This window comes from Callospermophilus lateralis, chromosome 9 (genome assembly GCF_048772815.1).
Source record: "Callospermophilus lateralis isolate mCalLat2 chromosome 9, mCalLat2.hap1, whole genome shotgun sequence".
NCBI classification, from domain to species: domain Eukaryota; kingdom Metazoa; phylum Chordata; class Mammalia; order Rodentia; family Sciuridae; genus Callospermophilus; species Callospermophilus lateralis.
In genome coordinates, this window is record NC_135313.1 from 68,388,276 (window position 1) to 68,407,106 (window position 18,831).

The window sequence follows — 18,831 nt, forward strand, 5'->3', positions numbered from 1 at the left end:
AAGCTTTCTATATATAAATCGAACAACTCATAAAAAAACAAAACATATTTTGTGGTTGCCTCCATAGTAGAGAACTGGGTTGCAGAAGGTAAAATCAGAAGGGAAAGTTTTTACTAAATGCCTTTTTATTTCTTTTGAATCTTGAACTATATGACACATATTATCTATGCCAAAATTAATTAATAGATTCTCAACTATCATATAAAAGAATTAAAAGATGTGGTTATGACCATCAGTTCTTAATATTAAGTGACTGAATTAGGAACAACTCAATTTTCTGGGCCTTAGTTGCTTTATCTACAAAATGACAACAGTTTCCTGGGCAACTGTCTTACAATGGTGTATCTAATAATTATCAAAATAATGTATTGCAAGTAGCTTAACCCTATTACATAATGCAACTGTACTGAGAGCTAAAAGCCCTATACTTACAAGCTCAAAATGCTTGCACATGCATCTATGCATCAACATTCTCTAAATTACGTGAGTCTGACAATCTTCAGATTTATTGCAACACTTTTATCTGAAATGTCTGAACAGTTTTTAATGGAGTAGTTCTACAAATTAAGTTACCAAAATAAATGTTTATTAACACTCTTAATTCTAAAGATTTAACAACAGTAAATATTCTGAGTACAAAACAATATAAAGTCTTACATATTTATATAGAAGCCTATAGTACTATATAAGTGTTAAAACTTTTCCCTCTTTACCAGGATTAATAGCTTCTCCTTTATAACACATGAAAGTGTAAATAAAATCTGCCTATTAGCTACTTCAACATTATCACTAATATTTTAAAAATAATAATTTCTAGCCAGGATTGGTGGCACACACCTGTAATTCCAGCTACTCAGAAAACTGTGATAGGAGGATGACAAATTTGAAGCCAGGCTGGACAACCTGGCAAGACCATCTCAAAAAAAAATTATAATATTTTAAAGCAGGATGCACTTGATCCAGATGTGGTTACACATGCCTATAATCCTAGGCAGTGGCAGAAGGTATGCTAGTTTGAGGCCAGCCTGGACAACATAGTAAGAATTTGTGTCAATATATTAAAAAAAAAAAAAGGGCTTACACATGTAGCTTAGTGGTAGAGCACCCTGGATTCCATCCCAGTATGGCAAAAGAAAAAAAACTCTAAAAATATTTTTGTTTCACTGTAGAAAGTTTAAGAAATATGGACAAGGAAAAACAAGAAAATAAAATTCTATAATTCTATCACCTAAAAGTAATCAATACTAATGTTTTGGTGTAAATATACAGGCACAGTTTATAAAATTGTATATTTACAAAATGAAGAATTTGTATATCTTTTTTTTATAATCTCTTTCATAATATATTTTGATCTTTCCTTAAGTAGTATACACGTAATCATAATACTCCCCTACCACTTTAAGTATAACAGTAAAGAAATAGAGTTAAAAAATCATTAGTGAACGCCAGCGTGTACTAACAGCTGTTTTCAGACTTCTACCCCTACTAATTGAGAATTCACTTAAGAGCAATTTCCCTCTTAACACCAGCTAACTTTCCCTTGAAAATAAAGGGCATTTCTGAAAAGCTTTTAATCCCTATGTTAAAGATTTCACTAATATTACATTAAAATTATATTATGGTCATTACCATTTACTTCAAGCTCTTCTGGGTTGCTTTCTTTTTAGTGTGTCTTAGAAAAATAAGAAAGTTTTTTAAGGTATGGCTTTATTCAGTCATTTTCTGGCTTGATCCCATTTGTGTGTTTTTGTATTGAAATTGTCTTAAAATTGTAATGCACCCAGCTAGATGTCATTCTGATGGGCGCTATACAAACTGTGAAATAAATATATTTACAGATTCTAATTGGAAGGCAAAACAAACTAAAATGAAAGGAAAAATATTGATGCTGTAGCTGTTATATATACATAGGTGGTTTAACTCACATTCAGAATCTGGCTCATAAAGTTCACCAAACTAAGACTATAACTAAGGGTTAAAAATATAAGTGGACTGGTATAGAGTAAAACAGATTTTAATATTGATTTAACTCAATTTTTAAGGTTAAAAAGCAGTGTTTTATTAAAAAAAAAAAAAGAAAGAAAGAAATCTGCAACAGGTGGCTGTTGACTTACAATTAGGAAAAACTTCTGGCAGAAAATACCAGTAATCACAATGATTTTGGATAGGAGATGCTACTTAACCTTTTATAAAAACTAATGAAGCAGTATGACTCGATGGGAGTTTATAAGAAAGGTCATTATCACAAGCTAAACAGGTCCAATAATATATTCTCTTGGAACATACAAGTATGGGCTTGTCTATACCCAATCAAAATCACTGGTAGCTTATTTCATACTCATTATATTCTGTAATCCTCCCTAAGTTATAAAAAATGTTGTTTTTTTTTTTCAAAAGCAACACACCTCAATCCTTTGAAACAAAACATTTCACTTTGATGAAGATTTCGGATGAGTGGTTGCTACAAAATCAAGTATTTAAAAATACCAAGTTATCAAAGTGTAACCAACACTTAACCATGGTTAACTGTTAAAGCCACAATTCCCCAAAGACAACCTTATAGAAGAATGAGGTGTCAGAAGGGGAACAGCAATAACTCCTATGTCTTTGTCTTATGTGTTCTATTTAACCAAACATGTTATTTTTGTTCTTTTAATTAATCTTTAGAGAAGTAATTAACTATACAGACATAGGCTACATGGCACATTTAAAATAATTTTTGCAGACAATGAAAATTTGTATTCAAACAATGAGACAAGTAAACGACTTGTCTCATTGACAAAGAAAACATTAATCACTCAAGAGGATATTAACTGTCTGAATACCAATAACTCCAATAACAGTGGTTGATATCATTAGATAAAATAAGTTATAAACTCTCATAGAAAGTAATATTGAGTGTGTTTTGCAGCAGTTTTCTTAAAGATGAAGATTAAACCAAAAAGGTTGGAAATTTTAAGTATTATTTAAGAATTGTTACTGGGTCTGGGTATAGTGATACCCCAGTGCAATCTCAGCAACTCAGGAAGCTGAGGTAGGAAGATGGCAAGTTTGAGCACAGTCTGGAAAACTCAGACAGACCCTGTCTCAAAACAGAATTTACAAAAGGGCTAGGGGGACGTAGCTCGGTGGCAAATTGCTTGCTTAGCATGTATGAGGCCCTGAATTCAACACCCAGTACCACACCCCCAGTAGACACAATTCCAAACTGTTTTCTAGAGGCTTGTTTAAATATGTATCAGTTTTCCCATTATTTTCTGCTATGAGAAATGTGTACAAACCAATAAATTGTGGTGGCCGATACCTTCCACCTAAAGCTCTTATGGGTTCTTCTCTATAATGTTAACCATACCTAAGATATTCTTAATCTAAAGGCTCTGTTACACTCCCAAATGCTTACATATGGTAAAAAATTTAAAGATCTTACTAAAAATTGACTCATGCATGAACAAATATAACTTTTAAAATAATATTCATATAATTCTCTTTTAAAATAAAAAAACTAATTGCAAACAAAGTAAAAACGCGAAGAATTAAGATCTTAAAATGACTGCAAGTCTGAAAAAGGTAAAAGAGTTTTTATACTTTTAAAATACATTACCATTTTACATACATTTCATATTATCAAATAGAGCCATTACCTGGATAGATGGCTTGTTCAAGTGACCCAGATTTGAAGTTGTTTGTCTTGGTTCATGTCCTAAGACCATCATATTAGCATTGATCAATCTGAAGGCATCAATAACAACCTGTAAAAACAAGGTGTCAAGTCAATTCTTTTAAAAAAACAAGTGATGATGCCAAGCAACAGTGGACAAGGCATGATCAACTTGCATCTGTTTCTGGCCTATTTCCAGAAAATCATTTAATTATAATATTAATAAAAAAGAACCTCCTGCTGATTGTGCCATCAGCACACCACCCTCTATCTTGTAATGTAAGATGACACCAATTATTGCAATTTTCATGAAGCAGTAAAGAAAAATGTTAACTTTGCATCTTTACTATTAAAATACATCATTAACTAAACTTACACCAAACAGCCTTCATGGGTGTGCATGTTTGTCACCTAAATTTTAACTAATCAAAATGAATGACAGAGAAACTAAAACTGAAAGTGAGCACAAGCTAAGGGACTACATCCAAAGCCCAGCCCTGTCACATCAATTATACTACCACAGTACTTGAAATGACAACAAAATTGCAGCCAGCCAGGCACTTGCCCATGTATTCTCTTCTAGTCAGATACCTTTCACTTCTTGTGACTATGAAAGACTTTATATCTTGTCTGATGGCCTTACATGTCCAAGCCACTGTCAACACAGGAGACACAATGTAAGAAAACCAAGGTCATCACCGCTTTAAGCTAGGATCATGGTATTCAATGATGTGGCTGTAAATTCACAGTACAGAAATTAATAATTGGTAATTAATTATAGAAAGTTTTAAAAATCTTACATGATATCATCTGTTAGCTCTTAGTAAGGGATAGAATCATATACTATTCTGTGTCATTCTGTGGTCATTATTATAGATTTAAAAGAACTTCTTGAAACTTTTTATTTTTAATTTTTAATAGTTGTGGATGGACAGAATGCCTTTATTTTAATGTGGTGCTGAGGATCGAACCCAGTGCCTCACACATGCTAGGCAAGTGCTCTGTTGCTGAGCTACAGCCCCAGCCCTTCTTAAAACTTTTAAATAGCATCAAATTATAGGTGAACACATACAACTTTAGAATAGATTGCCTCTTTAAGGAAATTTAACTCAATACACTTGTCATACAGCACAGTTTTAGAGCAGGACATTATTTCCAGATTCACTTTTTAAAATGTTCAATAGCTGAAATATGCTAGCCCTGCCCCCTGTCCCAGTACTGGGGATTGTACCCATTGAGCTGCATCCCCAGTAGACACAGTCTCACTAAACTGTCCAGGTGGACTTGAATTTGGAATCCTCCTGCCTCAGTTTCCTAAGTAGCTGAGATTACAAACATGTGCCACCAGGCCCAGTGAGATAAACTAATATTTTAAAATCTACTATCAACTAGATTCACTCTCATTTGTACAATTATTATTTAAACATAATGAGAGATTAAAAATAATGTTTTTAGATTAAAGCAACGAAAATCTAAAAATCACATAGTAAATATTTCTACATTCTTTGGCTAAAGAATAAGATTTAAAAAAAGAAAATCACCATTTCTAACAAGGCTGAAGTGAAGAGTCAAAATATTATATTTACAAAGGTATAATCTTATACCCAAAATATGACAAGTGAATCAGTCTAAGGTCTCTGCCCAATTGGCCTAAAAAAAATCAACTTTGAATTTTGCTTTTCTTTCTAGTTCAAATTTTCCCAGAGATTTCTCTTGCCTCAAAATAAAAGCAAGCATTCCCAAAACATGAATGATTTAATAGTTTGTAAACTTTTTCCTTTTTATACAATAACCTTTATCTAGACTTAACTTTCACATTTATATGTGAATATGGTCTAAGTTTCCTATATTTAATGTTTTAATGTATTTCCTTTTTTCATAACACATAACAAAAACAGGTACAGACATACTGTAAATAACATCCAAACCAGGTGTGGTGGTGCATGCCTATAATCCCAGAGGCTCAGGAGGCTGAGGCAGGAGGATAGTGAGTTCAAAGCTAGCCTCAGCAACTTAGCGACCCTAAGCAACTTGACAAGACCCTGTCTCTTAAAAAAAAAAAAAATATACAAAAAGAGCTGGGATGTGACTCAGTGGTTAAGTGTCCCCTGGGTTCAATCCCCAATATAAAAAGTAAATAAATAATAAACAAACAAACAACATCAAACAATTGTTTTTAAGAAAACTTTACTGGAGTAAAATTTTCTTATATTTTGTACTAAAAACACATAAGATCAAGTTAACATGTGAGCAAAGGAGGGGAAAAGGTACCATTCTGACAGGTATACAAGGTAAACAAATACATAATTAAAAATCAGCACCCTAACTATTAATGGTAAATATCATTTTGGTCTAATTGTTTTATGATTCTATTTTAATAATTCAGTTCAATCATTTGTAGGGGAAAAACTTAGACAAAATATGAAAATTTCATTATGTATCACAGCAAAATGCTTAGTTTTTTATACTGAATGTTTTCAAACTAAAACAGCAGAGAGCTATTTTACATGCAAAAGTCTCTTGTATTTTTCTGGAATATTATAAGCAGGTGTGAAACTTTGTGAACAGGAAATGAAAATAACAAATAAATAGATATCATGATCTGTTAAAAAAAAACTTGAAATTTAAAAAATTCTACAAAGAAATTAGAAAAAATAAGGTTTTAATATACTGTTCAACTAATAAATGATGTCCTATGTGAAATGACATGTTCAGATTGACCATTCCTGAGCAGCAATATGATAGCCAATAAAAATGATTACAGGAAGATGAATGAAATTTGCTGCCATCACTATAGCAACTGTCTTAAGGAAACTAACATGTTCAACAACCTGCAAACCAAAATTAGATTTAGCATGCAATAAAAATATAAATATGGCAATATAGTCTACATTTTAATTTCTCTACAATTTTATAATTGCTGCTTCTGCTGTGAAAGTAAGCGGGTTTCTCCTTTAGAGCAACCTATCAAAATAGACTCATTAATGTCCAGTGCACTAATGAGCAATGGGCAAAAAAGGTGTTAATTATGCACAGTAAGTAAGATTCAAGAAAAAGCCCTAGTGAGCACTTGGAGGTGTGTAAAAGCTGAAGGCATTTCTCTCTGTTTGTGTATTTACAGCATGATGCAATAGAATGACAGCAAAGTGGTCACTCCATGTTTAGGAAGAGAAATCTTAGATGCAACTTACTAAACAAAGAACCCCCAAGAATTAATTAAGATCTGGGGAAGAAGAAGGAATAATCCATTCTTAGAGCTTTATGAATTTCCTAAAGAGTTCATTTGAAGTTTATATAAACCAGTTCAGTTTGTCTTGTAAATCTCAAATAGTAATTTAATCAAATTCTGCACAAAGATTATCTCCTTATTACGTAATAACAGAAACCTCCAAGCTAAACTAGGAAAAATAATTTCTGAAATGTGTTGCGATGCTTTAAAAAGTCCTTCCCATAATGAAGTCCTGTACACCACATTGAATCTCTATTTACCAGCCTGACCATTTAATTTTTTCTGGTACAAGTGCCTTGAGACTTTTCAGAGGTCACTGCAACAGTAGACAGCTTATAACAAAACCATTAGCAGTTTGGCTAGCTTAGGGAAACCTCTTACTTTCCTTTTTTGTTTATTATCACTGCATGAATCTGCAGCATATGATAGTTTATAATTTCTCAGGCTTGTTAAATTCATGTTAAAGGTCTGTTTTCTTGTTGAATAAATTTTGTTCATATAATGCTGCCTATTTCATACACTCAGTCTTTAATAGCACCTTTGGTCTATGCGCAACTCACAGATCAAAACAGAGGACTAAAATAGGGGTTGATGATGCTATTTACATGTGTGATTCCTGCTGTCTTCTTGTTAGTAGCTTTAATATAATAGAAGACCTTGTCTGTTTTGTAATTAACACATCTTTACTGGAGAGATATTTGGAAGTGATTGCTGTGAATATACTGGTTAGTAAAATAAACACAATCACACACCACTTTCTGTTATCAGACAAATTTGTGAATTGTACACATTATACTCCAGATCAACAAACTGTGATATAACAGCCAAGTAGAAGACACATATTTATATAACCCTTTATTTTTCTGAAAATATGTATTCACTCTGACCTTGCAAATATAATTAGCTTGTGGGATGTGCAGATTTCAGTACCATGGTTGCTTTACTAATTGCAACTCTTGGAAATAGATACTAAATATTTGGAAGCTGCCAATACAAAATAAAAACTGCATCTTTTTTGTACATCTGTCTTAGCTTATAAAAGCAAAATAGTTTTAAAAACAATACTGAGTTCCATGTTTATTTCAAGCATACCTAAGGGACAAAAATCTATCATTTCATGTCAATGACAAATCTGGTTTAGGGCTTAAAACTTTAACTATTTTCAAATTTCGTTTAAATTTTTTTGGCTTCTTTCATAGTATATGCTATTTATTTTTAAATTCATGTGTTCTTATCAACCGCTAGGTCACTGAAACATAAATTTCTAAAGCATCAATCTATAGTTCCCTATTTTCATATTCTAAAGGAAGCTATTTTAGGCAAAACTCTTCAAATTAGTTTAATACAAAGATTTTTAAGAAAAATGTATACACACTTATGGTAGTAGTTACTATAATATTTTCTGTCTCTTTCTCTTCCTCCCTCCCCAGTCTCCCCACTAGTTGGCTTCTGTGGCATTTCCAGTTCCATTTATATTGAAGTCAGTGATCATGAGAAGTGTTTAAAATACAGTAGTCTCAATGTTTCAAGAAATTATAATGAATTCATTTTCTTAAGCTTAAAAAATCCTAAACAATCTGAATCTTCCATAACCTTACAGGTAAACTCACTATAAATATATATAAAATGAAGTGAAATTACCAGAAAAAAATTTAAGACCTGAAAAATCAATGCAAACACTAAAAAGAAGGGAGGGTGGTGAAATAAAATTCAGTTACCAGTTAGGCTATAGTCTACCAGCATATAAAATCTCTAAAAATGAGAGGTGTGGAGAGAAAGACAACACCCCATATCAAATACCCTTTATCACCTAGCAATGACCTGTTATCAAATGCTTAGGTTGTTTCTGGATTCTTTAAAAATTAAAGAGTGCATGTGACCTGGGAAGTACTACTTAGGGGTTTGTGACCAGCTTGTTACTTCTGCTGCCATGCACTGCCACACATCTATAAGAGAAAAACATCTTATGTCTCTTGTAAGCCCACAGCATAAAAAATTCAGAGATATCTTACTTTTTATGCCATTTCCAATGAAAAGCTCTAAGAACTAAAACTGACTCATGCCAAATGCATATCACTGAATTGCTGTGATTTCTTAGTCTCAAGTTTGCAACACGGAAATTATTTATAAAATGTCAATTTTAGCTCTGGAAAAGAAATTCCTATGTGTATGTACATTTTCTTTCTTCATCCTCAGAGAATTGCATACTGTAGCTAGAGATCTGTGGTACAACTTTAATATATTGGGAGAAAAGGGGGATGGTGAAACAAGCGTAATGTACTTTTTTGACAAGTGAAGACAATGAATCAAAATTAAAGCCACAAATTTTAAACATATATGCCTTAATAAAAACAAATCAAAGTTTAGAAAGTAATATGACAAAAGGTAATTAGACATTTACAATTAGACTCATGAAACACTGTGAAAATAATTTACTTAAGTTACAAAACAAAGTTTAGCAGATTTTTTTACACTATATGCATACATTCAGTATAGTATGGGGATTTAAGTACTTGAAACACTGGGGATTCAGAAACCTTTCTGGATCTATTATTTTCTAGTTAAGCAACATAGGAAAAGTTATTTTAACCTCTCAATCTCTGCTCAGGAATGAGTGATCAGAGTTGGTAATAAGATTAAATAATATATGTGATAAGATTAAATAAAATAATCTATGTAACTATGTGATCATGGAGCTGCCCAATTCAGATCTTCCTTCTAAAGAACATGCTGTTGGGAACAACTGGCTCACAACTTCCAGCTCTTACACTTTTGGATCCACTGAGCATTGACACCAGGTCCATGCATTCCTCAGCAGATCCCACCAAATGATTAAGCACAACAGTGGTACTAGAACTTGGCAATTCCTGCCCCCCAAAAGGGATTTTTCTGAAGAGCAACTTGGCTCATGGACACTCCATCAATGTAGCCGAAACATTCTCAAAATTATCCTGCAGTATGAGGCTTTTTCTGCCTAATCCTACTATCCCTTCTTCTCCTTTCATAGGGTCAAACTTGTATAACAGTCCAAACACCCTCCCCTTTATTCATTATGAGTAGCCTCCAAATAAAACAAAGCAAAATATTGCATTTTTAAATACTGTGAAAATTTGGAAAAAATTACCCTAAAATTAAATTACAAGCTTGACATTCAGAGTTATTTGGCATACGAAAAGAAAATCAATAGTAAAACAAAAAAATACAGTTTCTTACAAAAAACCCAAATTAAAATAAAAGTAGCTAGGTATACAAAATATTATCTCTTTTTTAAAATGACTTAATATGCCTAGAATCTTGACACTCCTGCATGATAGGTGTTTCTAGAATCTTATGTGACAAATAAACAGTGAACTTAAAATTGAGCTCCTCAGGGGCCTACTAATGAGCTTCAAAGAAACTATCACCTATGAATCATTGGTCTGATACCAACTCAGAGTGCCAATTCTAACTGATGGCTATTCAACCAACCTACATAAAATGAACAAGTGACTTCAGATCCTTTTCTAGTATACAAACTAAGGCAACACAAAACTGGTACACCCATAGATAGTTCTGTATAAAGTAAAGGATTATAAGACCCTAATGACCAAAAACATGCTAACATGGCAGTAGGGCAGATAAATGAGAGGAATAAAAGATTTATATTCCTTCAAATTATCATCTTTCAATAGGCAAAAGCATTAAGTATGAAAAATGTTGGATAAAGTCAATTAATTCACTTTTATGCATTTTTATTTTGGTTAATTAAATTAATTAAATACTATATAAAAACTGTCTTGCCTAATCCACTCAATAATCAAGAAGTTGGCTATTATTGATAACAAAATGTTATCAATTTATGAGATTCAGAGAACTTAAGTAAATCCATTCCACGTTTTTGTGGCAAAAAAAAAAAAAACAAAAAAAAAACCTCCAGCATTTTTGGTTACTATAATCTATAAATTTTACCATTCAGGTTTATTTTTCCTATAAGAAACTTGAAGAAAAAGGAAATTAATTATCTGTAAAAATCTAATCATTAACTTTAACATTATTTATTCCCACTTTTCTTATCAATGCTTAGTTTTTAATTCATGAGCACACTTCCATGGCATGGGAAATTGAAAAATTCAATTTAAAACACTGACTGGTGCTTAATTTGGAATAAAAACTGCATAAGTCAAGCTATCTCGAATGGAAAAAGTGGCAGTGAACACCTGTTAATCAGCTTACTAGTAGCTTAACAATAATCACTGAGGAAGAACCTTGAAAAAAATTTACCATAACCAATATCCTCCTTAGTATATTATGATGATAACACACTAAACCTGTCAAAACCAAATCCCAGGTCCAGAAAAGTATACTTATTAACAACGGCTGAAGTCAAATCATCTAGGATACAATCCTTAATATATGTGACATCCCTGAAATGGCATCTGTATCAAATTTATAAGTCTTCTGTATAAAATTAGCATTAAGGGAGTAAATATTCTTTTCTATATCTTCAGTGCATGCCTGGCACACAGTAGTGATGAATAAGTGTCTGAATGACCAGGAACAATTAGAAAACTAATGAAATGACATTCAATAAACTAGAGCCAATAAATAATATTCTTATACATAATGGGCTATTGTCTTAAAGGTTTTACTATTTTTAATGAAACAGTTGGATTCAAACTAACTTGAAGCATATCTGTATCATTTAAAATGCACAGCAAGTCCTAATGCAAAATAAATTAGTTCAGAGACATTAATTCAGAAGTTTTAGATTAAAAGAATTCCACTTAGAACTGTTACCTCTACATAAGATTCACTGTCTTAGAATTTTAAATATAAAATGGCTTTTACCTTTCTAGCTGAAATTTTCTGATTATATCTACTAAATAAATGTTTAGTATAGCATGAATTTTAAAATCAGGCACATTAGGATTTGTAATATTTTATAGATATTCTAACAAAATCTTGAGAATTTTATAAAACTTCAAGCTGATAATTAACAAGAAGCAAACAAAAGATATGCTAAATATCTTTCACTACTTTTAGAAGATAAATAACATGTTGAACTTGAATTCTGATCTGATTATACAATGTTCAAATTCATCAAGACTAATATCCATTAGCAAACTGTTTAACTGACTCTCAATCTCATTTCAGTCATTTGAATAAATGACTATATGACTGCTAACAAAAATTACCAGAACTCACAAAATTTAGTTTTTTTAAATGCTGAAAGCTGAAAAAAAAAAGAAAAGGATGGGTAACAGCTGAACACTGACAGACACATTCATTTCTTGATTGTATTTATGAATAAAGTACTCTTTGCAACACATATTTTTTTGTTTTTTGGTACTGGGGAACCAACCCAAGGCCTTGCAAATGCTGGGTAAGTGCTCTGTCAATGAGCTATATCCACAGTCCTGCCAGGAATTGTAAATTCCAAGATAAGAAACTTGTTTCTCCCCTCAAAGAGGTTCCAATCTTGTGGAGGGGAAACATTTATACAGATGAGTAGAAAACAAAATGGTTAAACTATTATTTGATTATTTTAAAACCTCCACCATCTTAAAACAGAATTTCTAATACAAAATTTCATGGAAAAGTAAAACTTTTGCTCCCTAATTCCCCAAAAGGACTCAAGCTTCTTGATGTCTGAAAATAACATATAAGGTCTTAGAACATTTGTTCCCTAACTCATTCCTCCTATTATTTGCATTTATTCTCCAGAGACCCATCTTCCCATATGATGCAAACTCTTCTTTTGCTTTTTAGTTTCTTGGCACCAGGGATTGAACCCAGGGTCACTTAACCACGGAGCCACATCCCCAATCCTTTTAATATTTTTATATTTTATTTTGAGACAGGGTCTCACTGAGTGGCTTAGGGCCTCACTAAGTTGCTAAAGCTGGCTTCAAACATGCAATCATCCTGCCTCAGCCTCCCAAGTCACTGGGATTAGAGGCATGAACCATCAAAGTGATATCCCATTCATCAAACTTCACCCCTAGTTTCATCTACTTAGTACAACATTATACTATTTTCTTATTTGCACTTAACACATTTGAAAAATTTAATTTGCATTTACCATTTTTTGCTACAAAGTAATACTTTATTGTATACTGGCACATACAAGATTCTGAATACATATTTGCTGAATTACTTCTATCTCTAGCAACCAATTTAATACTGACGGGAAAAAAGCAATAACAGTATAATTTACACTGTATTTGTATGCAATGCAGGATATCAGTATATAATTGGTAGAATGTTATCCTGCCCACTAGTGACACTAAATGTATATGAATTGTCTTCTCAAAGAGACAGATTTTATTTATTTTGTGTCCCAGAATCATTAGCATATAGACATATCAGCCAAACGTAAGAAATACTGATGAGCTGATCTGCAATTAAATAAGTATCACATTTTTAAAGCATCTATTGAGTATTTCTGATCAGATTAAAAATATATATATATATATATATATTTATTTCAAGAAAACCCAGCCAGTGTAAGGAAGTAATTAGACTAATAGTCATTAGTTTTTTCTTGTTTTCAAAATAAGAAAAAATTGATTTCTGGGAGTTAGCAGGTAATATATACATATTTTACTAACATGAATTGTGTCAAGGACAATGAGTTCTCTATGGCAGAAAAACATTTTAATAAATATATTTAAATATCAAAACCAAGCTATAGGCTAGTTTTATCATTTTGTTCAAAGTAATCATTCTTATTGTAATGAAGAAGTCAGTCACATTATAGATTGAATTAACTTCTTAATTTGCTGGGTTAATAAAGTCCAGTCGTGGGCTGAATATATAAAATAACAAAACATTGAAGCAGAATACTGAAAACTATTTCACTGAGTAGTTTAGAGCAAAACTTGCTTGTAATTTCTGAGCTTTGCTCCATTTAAATTATGAATGCAATTAGTAATGGTTTTTACCTATAACATTTAAAAACATTAATAGTACTGTATAACATACAAGGTAATATGATTTTTTTTTAAAATCACAAAGTGTATTTTCTTATGCTGTATGGTCTCATTTGTCCTAGGGATGTCACAAAAGCTGACAGGGATCAATCAATCTTGTTTTATAAAATTAGTAGAACACAAACCACATGGAAAATATCAATTAGTACATAAAACTATAAATAACTATTGAAAACTCAGATAAAATATATAGCTCTTTCTTCTGGCTTATGTGAAAGGAGTGATGCCTAGCCACAACAACTTAAGGAAAAGCCCTGCAATAACATCTGGATTTCATTTTTCATTACTGAGTTACTTTGATTATATAATTCATAATAGTATAATATCAAAGAGCCAGTAAAGAAGGTTGAGCTCTGAAATTTTATAAACTTGGATTTGTATTCTTATTTGCTGCTACATCCTAGTCGATTCTGGCAAAGTAATCTCTTTGACTAATTTGTTTTAATCATTTGTTTGATGAAATGTAATAGTGCCTATTTGAAAGATTACTGTAATGAATAAGTTAAAACGGTTATTACTATAATACCTGGCAAAAGCAATTATTCAATAAAACACAATTAAGTCCCCTAAAATAAAATTTATTGTGAATGAATTGAAATTACAAAGAAAAAATCCATGCTTATCTTACCACTCAAAAAAAGAGGCAACAGAATTTTAAAAAACAGAAATATAAAAATATACAGAAAGGTTTTAAAAACCATAAATAGATACCCAATTTACATCATTTACGCATAGATTTTCATTTTAACTCCTGACCTAATGATTGCCTTACTAAATATTTAGACAGACCTGATAAGTCACATGCAGGGAAGGGAGAGACTCCTATGCTATTCTTCATTTTTGTAAGTTTATATTCTTAACTTTAATAATTTTAATGAAAATAACCTGGTTATGGACTTATTAATATTTAATTTGATTCACAGTGTTGAGAGGTTTTGACACTGAAAGAATCATAAATTACCACCAAACCCAGACACCACATAGATGAAACTGCATTATTAACAAAAAACTGGATCCTTATTTAGGGTAATATATAATTATATTAAATTTTTAATTTTTTTCATGACATAAAATAGATATTTATGATTTCATAAATTTTTGAACTTTTAAAACCCAGATTTAACATTTGAAAGTATATAATTACAAGTGTATCTTAAGTAAAATCTACTCTTAATATGAACTATAACTAATTAAAATAGTGCAAATTCTAATATTATACAATATTTAAAATTAGGTTATGAAACTGAAATTGCCATTTAAAATTAAGCTTCAATTATTACTTGTAAATTACTGTGGTAGAGGGGGTTTATGGGATAATTTAATATTTCTAAAATATTGTTAATTTAATTACTACTTGAGTTATTAAAAAGGTTCCTTAAATACTAAAGAATTAAATGTAAGAGGTGTTATACAGTACTTTAATTTACAAAACTAATAAAAATGAAGTTTTTTCAATTCCTTTTATTTGTATCAGTTAAGTAGCAATATACCTAGAAAAAGAAAGTAAATACATTGGAATATAGGCATACAGAAGTATCAGAAGTTAACCACTCTGATTTGTCTAGTATATCAGTTTCTATTATTATTTTTGTGGATCATTTCTGCCTCTGAAAAGCTAAATCACACCTAATAGGATCATGTTTTAGAGAAGACCTCAATTTTTATACACCCTAATAATATGATGTCAGAAAACGTTCCACTTCAAATTCCTAACAGATAAAAACACTACATTTTAAGAGCCATGTTTAGTTTGTTTGAGCTGGAAAGCAGATGTAAATGTAATCCACACTACTATCAAATTCCAGGTCTGATAGATATCAAGCTAATTTTTATTTCTAAGTACTTTAAAAATTATTTGTAAAACTAGCATAAAAAGGATTCCATAAATGTATTGTGATTTTATTTTAACAATTATTCTACACTACAATGGAAGTACATGCTCAAACAAGACACCTCAGCAGTATTTTAAAGCAGTAACCACCTAGCCAATTTCTGTATGTTCTGTAGTTTTTCTAATCCACTCTCCCTGTGGTTGAGCAAAATCGAATTGCCTCTCACATTTGCAGACAGCTCTGTGAAGGTGATAATAGAGCTGCTCCCTGCTGTCATGAGGCAGGAAATAGGAAAATGGCATATGGGGCTAGAAAGAAATAAAAAAAAAAAAAAAAAAAGAAAGAAAGAAAAGAAAAGAAAGAAAGAAGAGAAAAGAAAAGAAAAAAGAAAGAGCGAAAGAACAAACAACAAAAAGAACTAAATAAGAACAAAAGAGATTTTAACAAAGAATATAACCCATTATACTTTGCAAGTTAATCTCTTTTCAGAATCATTTAGCATATTTAATCATTCATCTGCATCCTCACTCCAAACATGTGAATGGTTGATACCAAGTCTTTGGGGCAAGTTTTCATTGTCTAAAACCTTTGGAAAACATAACTCCAGAGTATGTCCCTCACAATATTAATGAAACAGAGCCCTTAATAGTCATTTTGAAGATGTACTGATTCCAAATTCACCAGAAAATAAAGGTAGAAAAATGCTTATCAAGATATTAATAAAATGTATACAGCAGACTTTTAATATGGATTAACACTTTCAATTTTAAGAAATTTTAAAAAATTAAAGATAAATACTCGTTTACAACAGTAGGTGATTAAAGTAACAACATATCCCTAAATAGTAAAATTACTAATAATACCAAGGCATATTTATGGATTGGTACACTTGTTTGGTTATTTTAATAAACAGACAGTGGTTTTCTGTGTAATTAAGACTCCTGCTTTAAAACAAAATGGATTTTTATTTAAAGTATGTGTAAACAGAATGTGGCAGTAGATGGCAATAAAGATAGAAATGACTCTACCTTTCCTTTTACACTCTGAATGGGATCCACAACCACTGCCACAGCTCTCTCCGACAAGGCTTCAAAGCTCTGCTGAGTGTTGATATCCACACCAGAAAGCCAACAACCAAAGCCAGGGTGACTGTGATACCAACCAACAACCATCTCAGGCCTGAAACAAAGAGGGCATTCAGACACTCAGAACAGAACAAGTAATACATTTATGATATGAAAAGAAACAACACACTAACAGGGTATAAATTAAGAAGAGATGAAAAACACACAGGTGTGAAAAAGCACCATTAGAAACTCTGAAATCCTACACCATATTATCCAGAAAACATGGAAATGAATAAGTGTGACAAAGGAGTGCTATCATTAAGAGATGCACATTAGCAGTGGTAGATAAGGCTTTCAGTTTTTCACCTTGTTACCACACTTTCTCAGAGCCAGTTTTTACCCTTTCAGCATTCAAGTAAATATCTACTCTTTAACTCCTTAGCTCTGGGAGTTGGATTTTCCAGACACAGAGTACATTTTTAACAATGGACACCAGGATTCACTGTTGTGAAAGGATTAAATATCAATTAAACCAGCAGTAGAACTAGGAACTCAGTCAAAAACCAATTTGCACTGTTCTGCTCAGCTGCTGAGCCTTTTGCTAACACTAATTTTGAAGTTTTTTCCACAGTAGAAGAATTTGAGCAAGAGAATGGCAACTACCGAGATTTAGTCTGAGGAAAAAAAAACTTAAGAATATCTGGTTTTACTTTCTCTATCTTTAAAACTCATGTCTACAAATATACTTGAATATTCAGAATCTAATTCAGTTACAACTATCAAATACACACAACATACAAGTCCTTCAATTACAAGTGTCTGCACAGTAACTCTATATGCTAAACAGAGAGAAGTCTCAGCTCAAGCTTACTCCTTGACAGTCAAGAATTCTAAAATGAGGCAGTTCTCTGACTGGCAGATTTCTTTCATTCTAGAGGGAAGAAATACTACACTAGCAGTATGTTAACCTGATACTAAAAGATACTTTTATATTGATTCCTAGGAATGACACTCATAAACATCCATAACTTCAGGGTATGTTTCTAAAGATATCTCCTATTTAAAAAAAAAAAAAAAAAAAAACGATCAACTGGGCTGGGGTTGTGGCTCAGCGACAAAGCACTCGCCTAGGATGTGCGAGGCGCTGGGTTTGATACTTAGTACCAGATAAAAATAAATCAATAAAATAAAGGTCCAACTACAACTAATAAGTAAATAAATAAATATGATCAATTGAACTACTTACCTTCCTGTTTGCTTCAACATATCCAACATTTTGGCTTGGAACACTGGATCAACTGCTTCTACACTGACACCCTAGTTTGGAAAGAAAAAAAAGCGATTACTGTTTTATAACTTTGAAAAAAAATGAAACTTTATATATACTGCTGTTAGTTAATGAGTTAATACAACATTCAGGATCCTTTAAGAGTTTATGGCTATTTCTATGTATATATTTATCAAAAATGCCAAATAATTTAACGAGCTATGATTTTTGGTTAGACCTATGTAGGCAAACATATTTCCTAATGTCATCCTCTGATAAATGAATATCAGTTATTATAATAGAAAATTATTTTTTCAATAATTTACTGTACCAATAAAAGCAATTAAAAAAGCTTCCCACTGGACCCAAGCCTATTAAAATGTTGTATTTTTCTAATTTAACCAAAACAAGATTTTAGCACATGAAAGAATAAAGAGGGCTCATATTATCTAGTTGATTGCCATTAAAACTCCCACAAGTTGTCTTCTAACATCTGGAATCTAAGCACCTCTGCCCCGAAGATAACAGTAATGGAATTCCAACAAAGAGTGCATCCTTTGAAAACAATCTGATGTGTTTTTGTTTTTGTTTTAAACAGTTTAAAAGGAGACAATGAAAAAGGGGAAGGTGAGCGAGAGGGGAAAGAGGAGTGGGAAAAGAAAAAGGTGGAGAAGAGGAAGAGGAGAGGACCAGGAGGAATATGCAATAGAGACATATCTCTTTATGAGAAAGTTTGCTGACTCTTGGGCCAGAAGAAAAATTTTCTAATTCTACTACATCATGCAAATATGGGGATCAAAATATTCT

At 31.8% G+C, this 18,831-nt stretch overlaps 1 protein-coding gene across 1 annotated transcript in view; it reads right to left on the bottom strand.

Annotated features, from left to right (window-relative positions):
• Positions 1–18,831, bottom strand: part of Psmd14 (proteasome 26S subunit, non-ATPase 14) — a 109,962-nt gene that overhangs the window by 22,520 nt on the left and 68,611 nt on the right. Inside the window, exons 6-8 of the mRNA XM_076866311.2 lie at positions 18,004–18,074; positions 16,719–16,869; positions 3,642–3,749 (exon numbers count right to left, since the gene is read on the bottom strand). Coding sequence (XP_076722426.1) covers positions 3,642–3,749; positions 16,719–16,869; positions 18,004–18,074 — 330 coding nt within the window. The remainder of the gene's footprint in view (positions 1–3,641; positions 3,750–16,718; positions 16,870–18,003; positions 18,075–18,831) is intronic.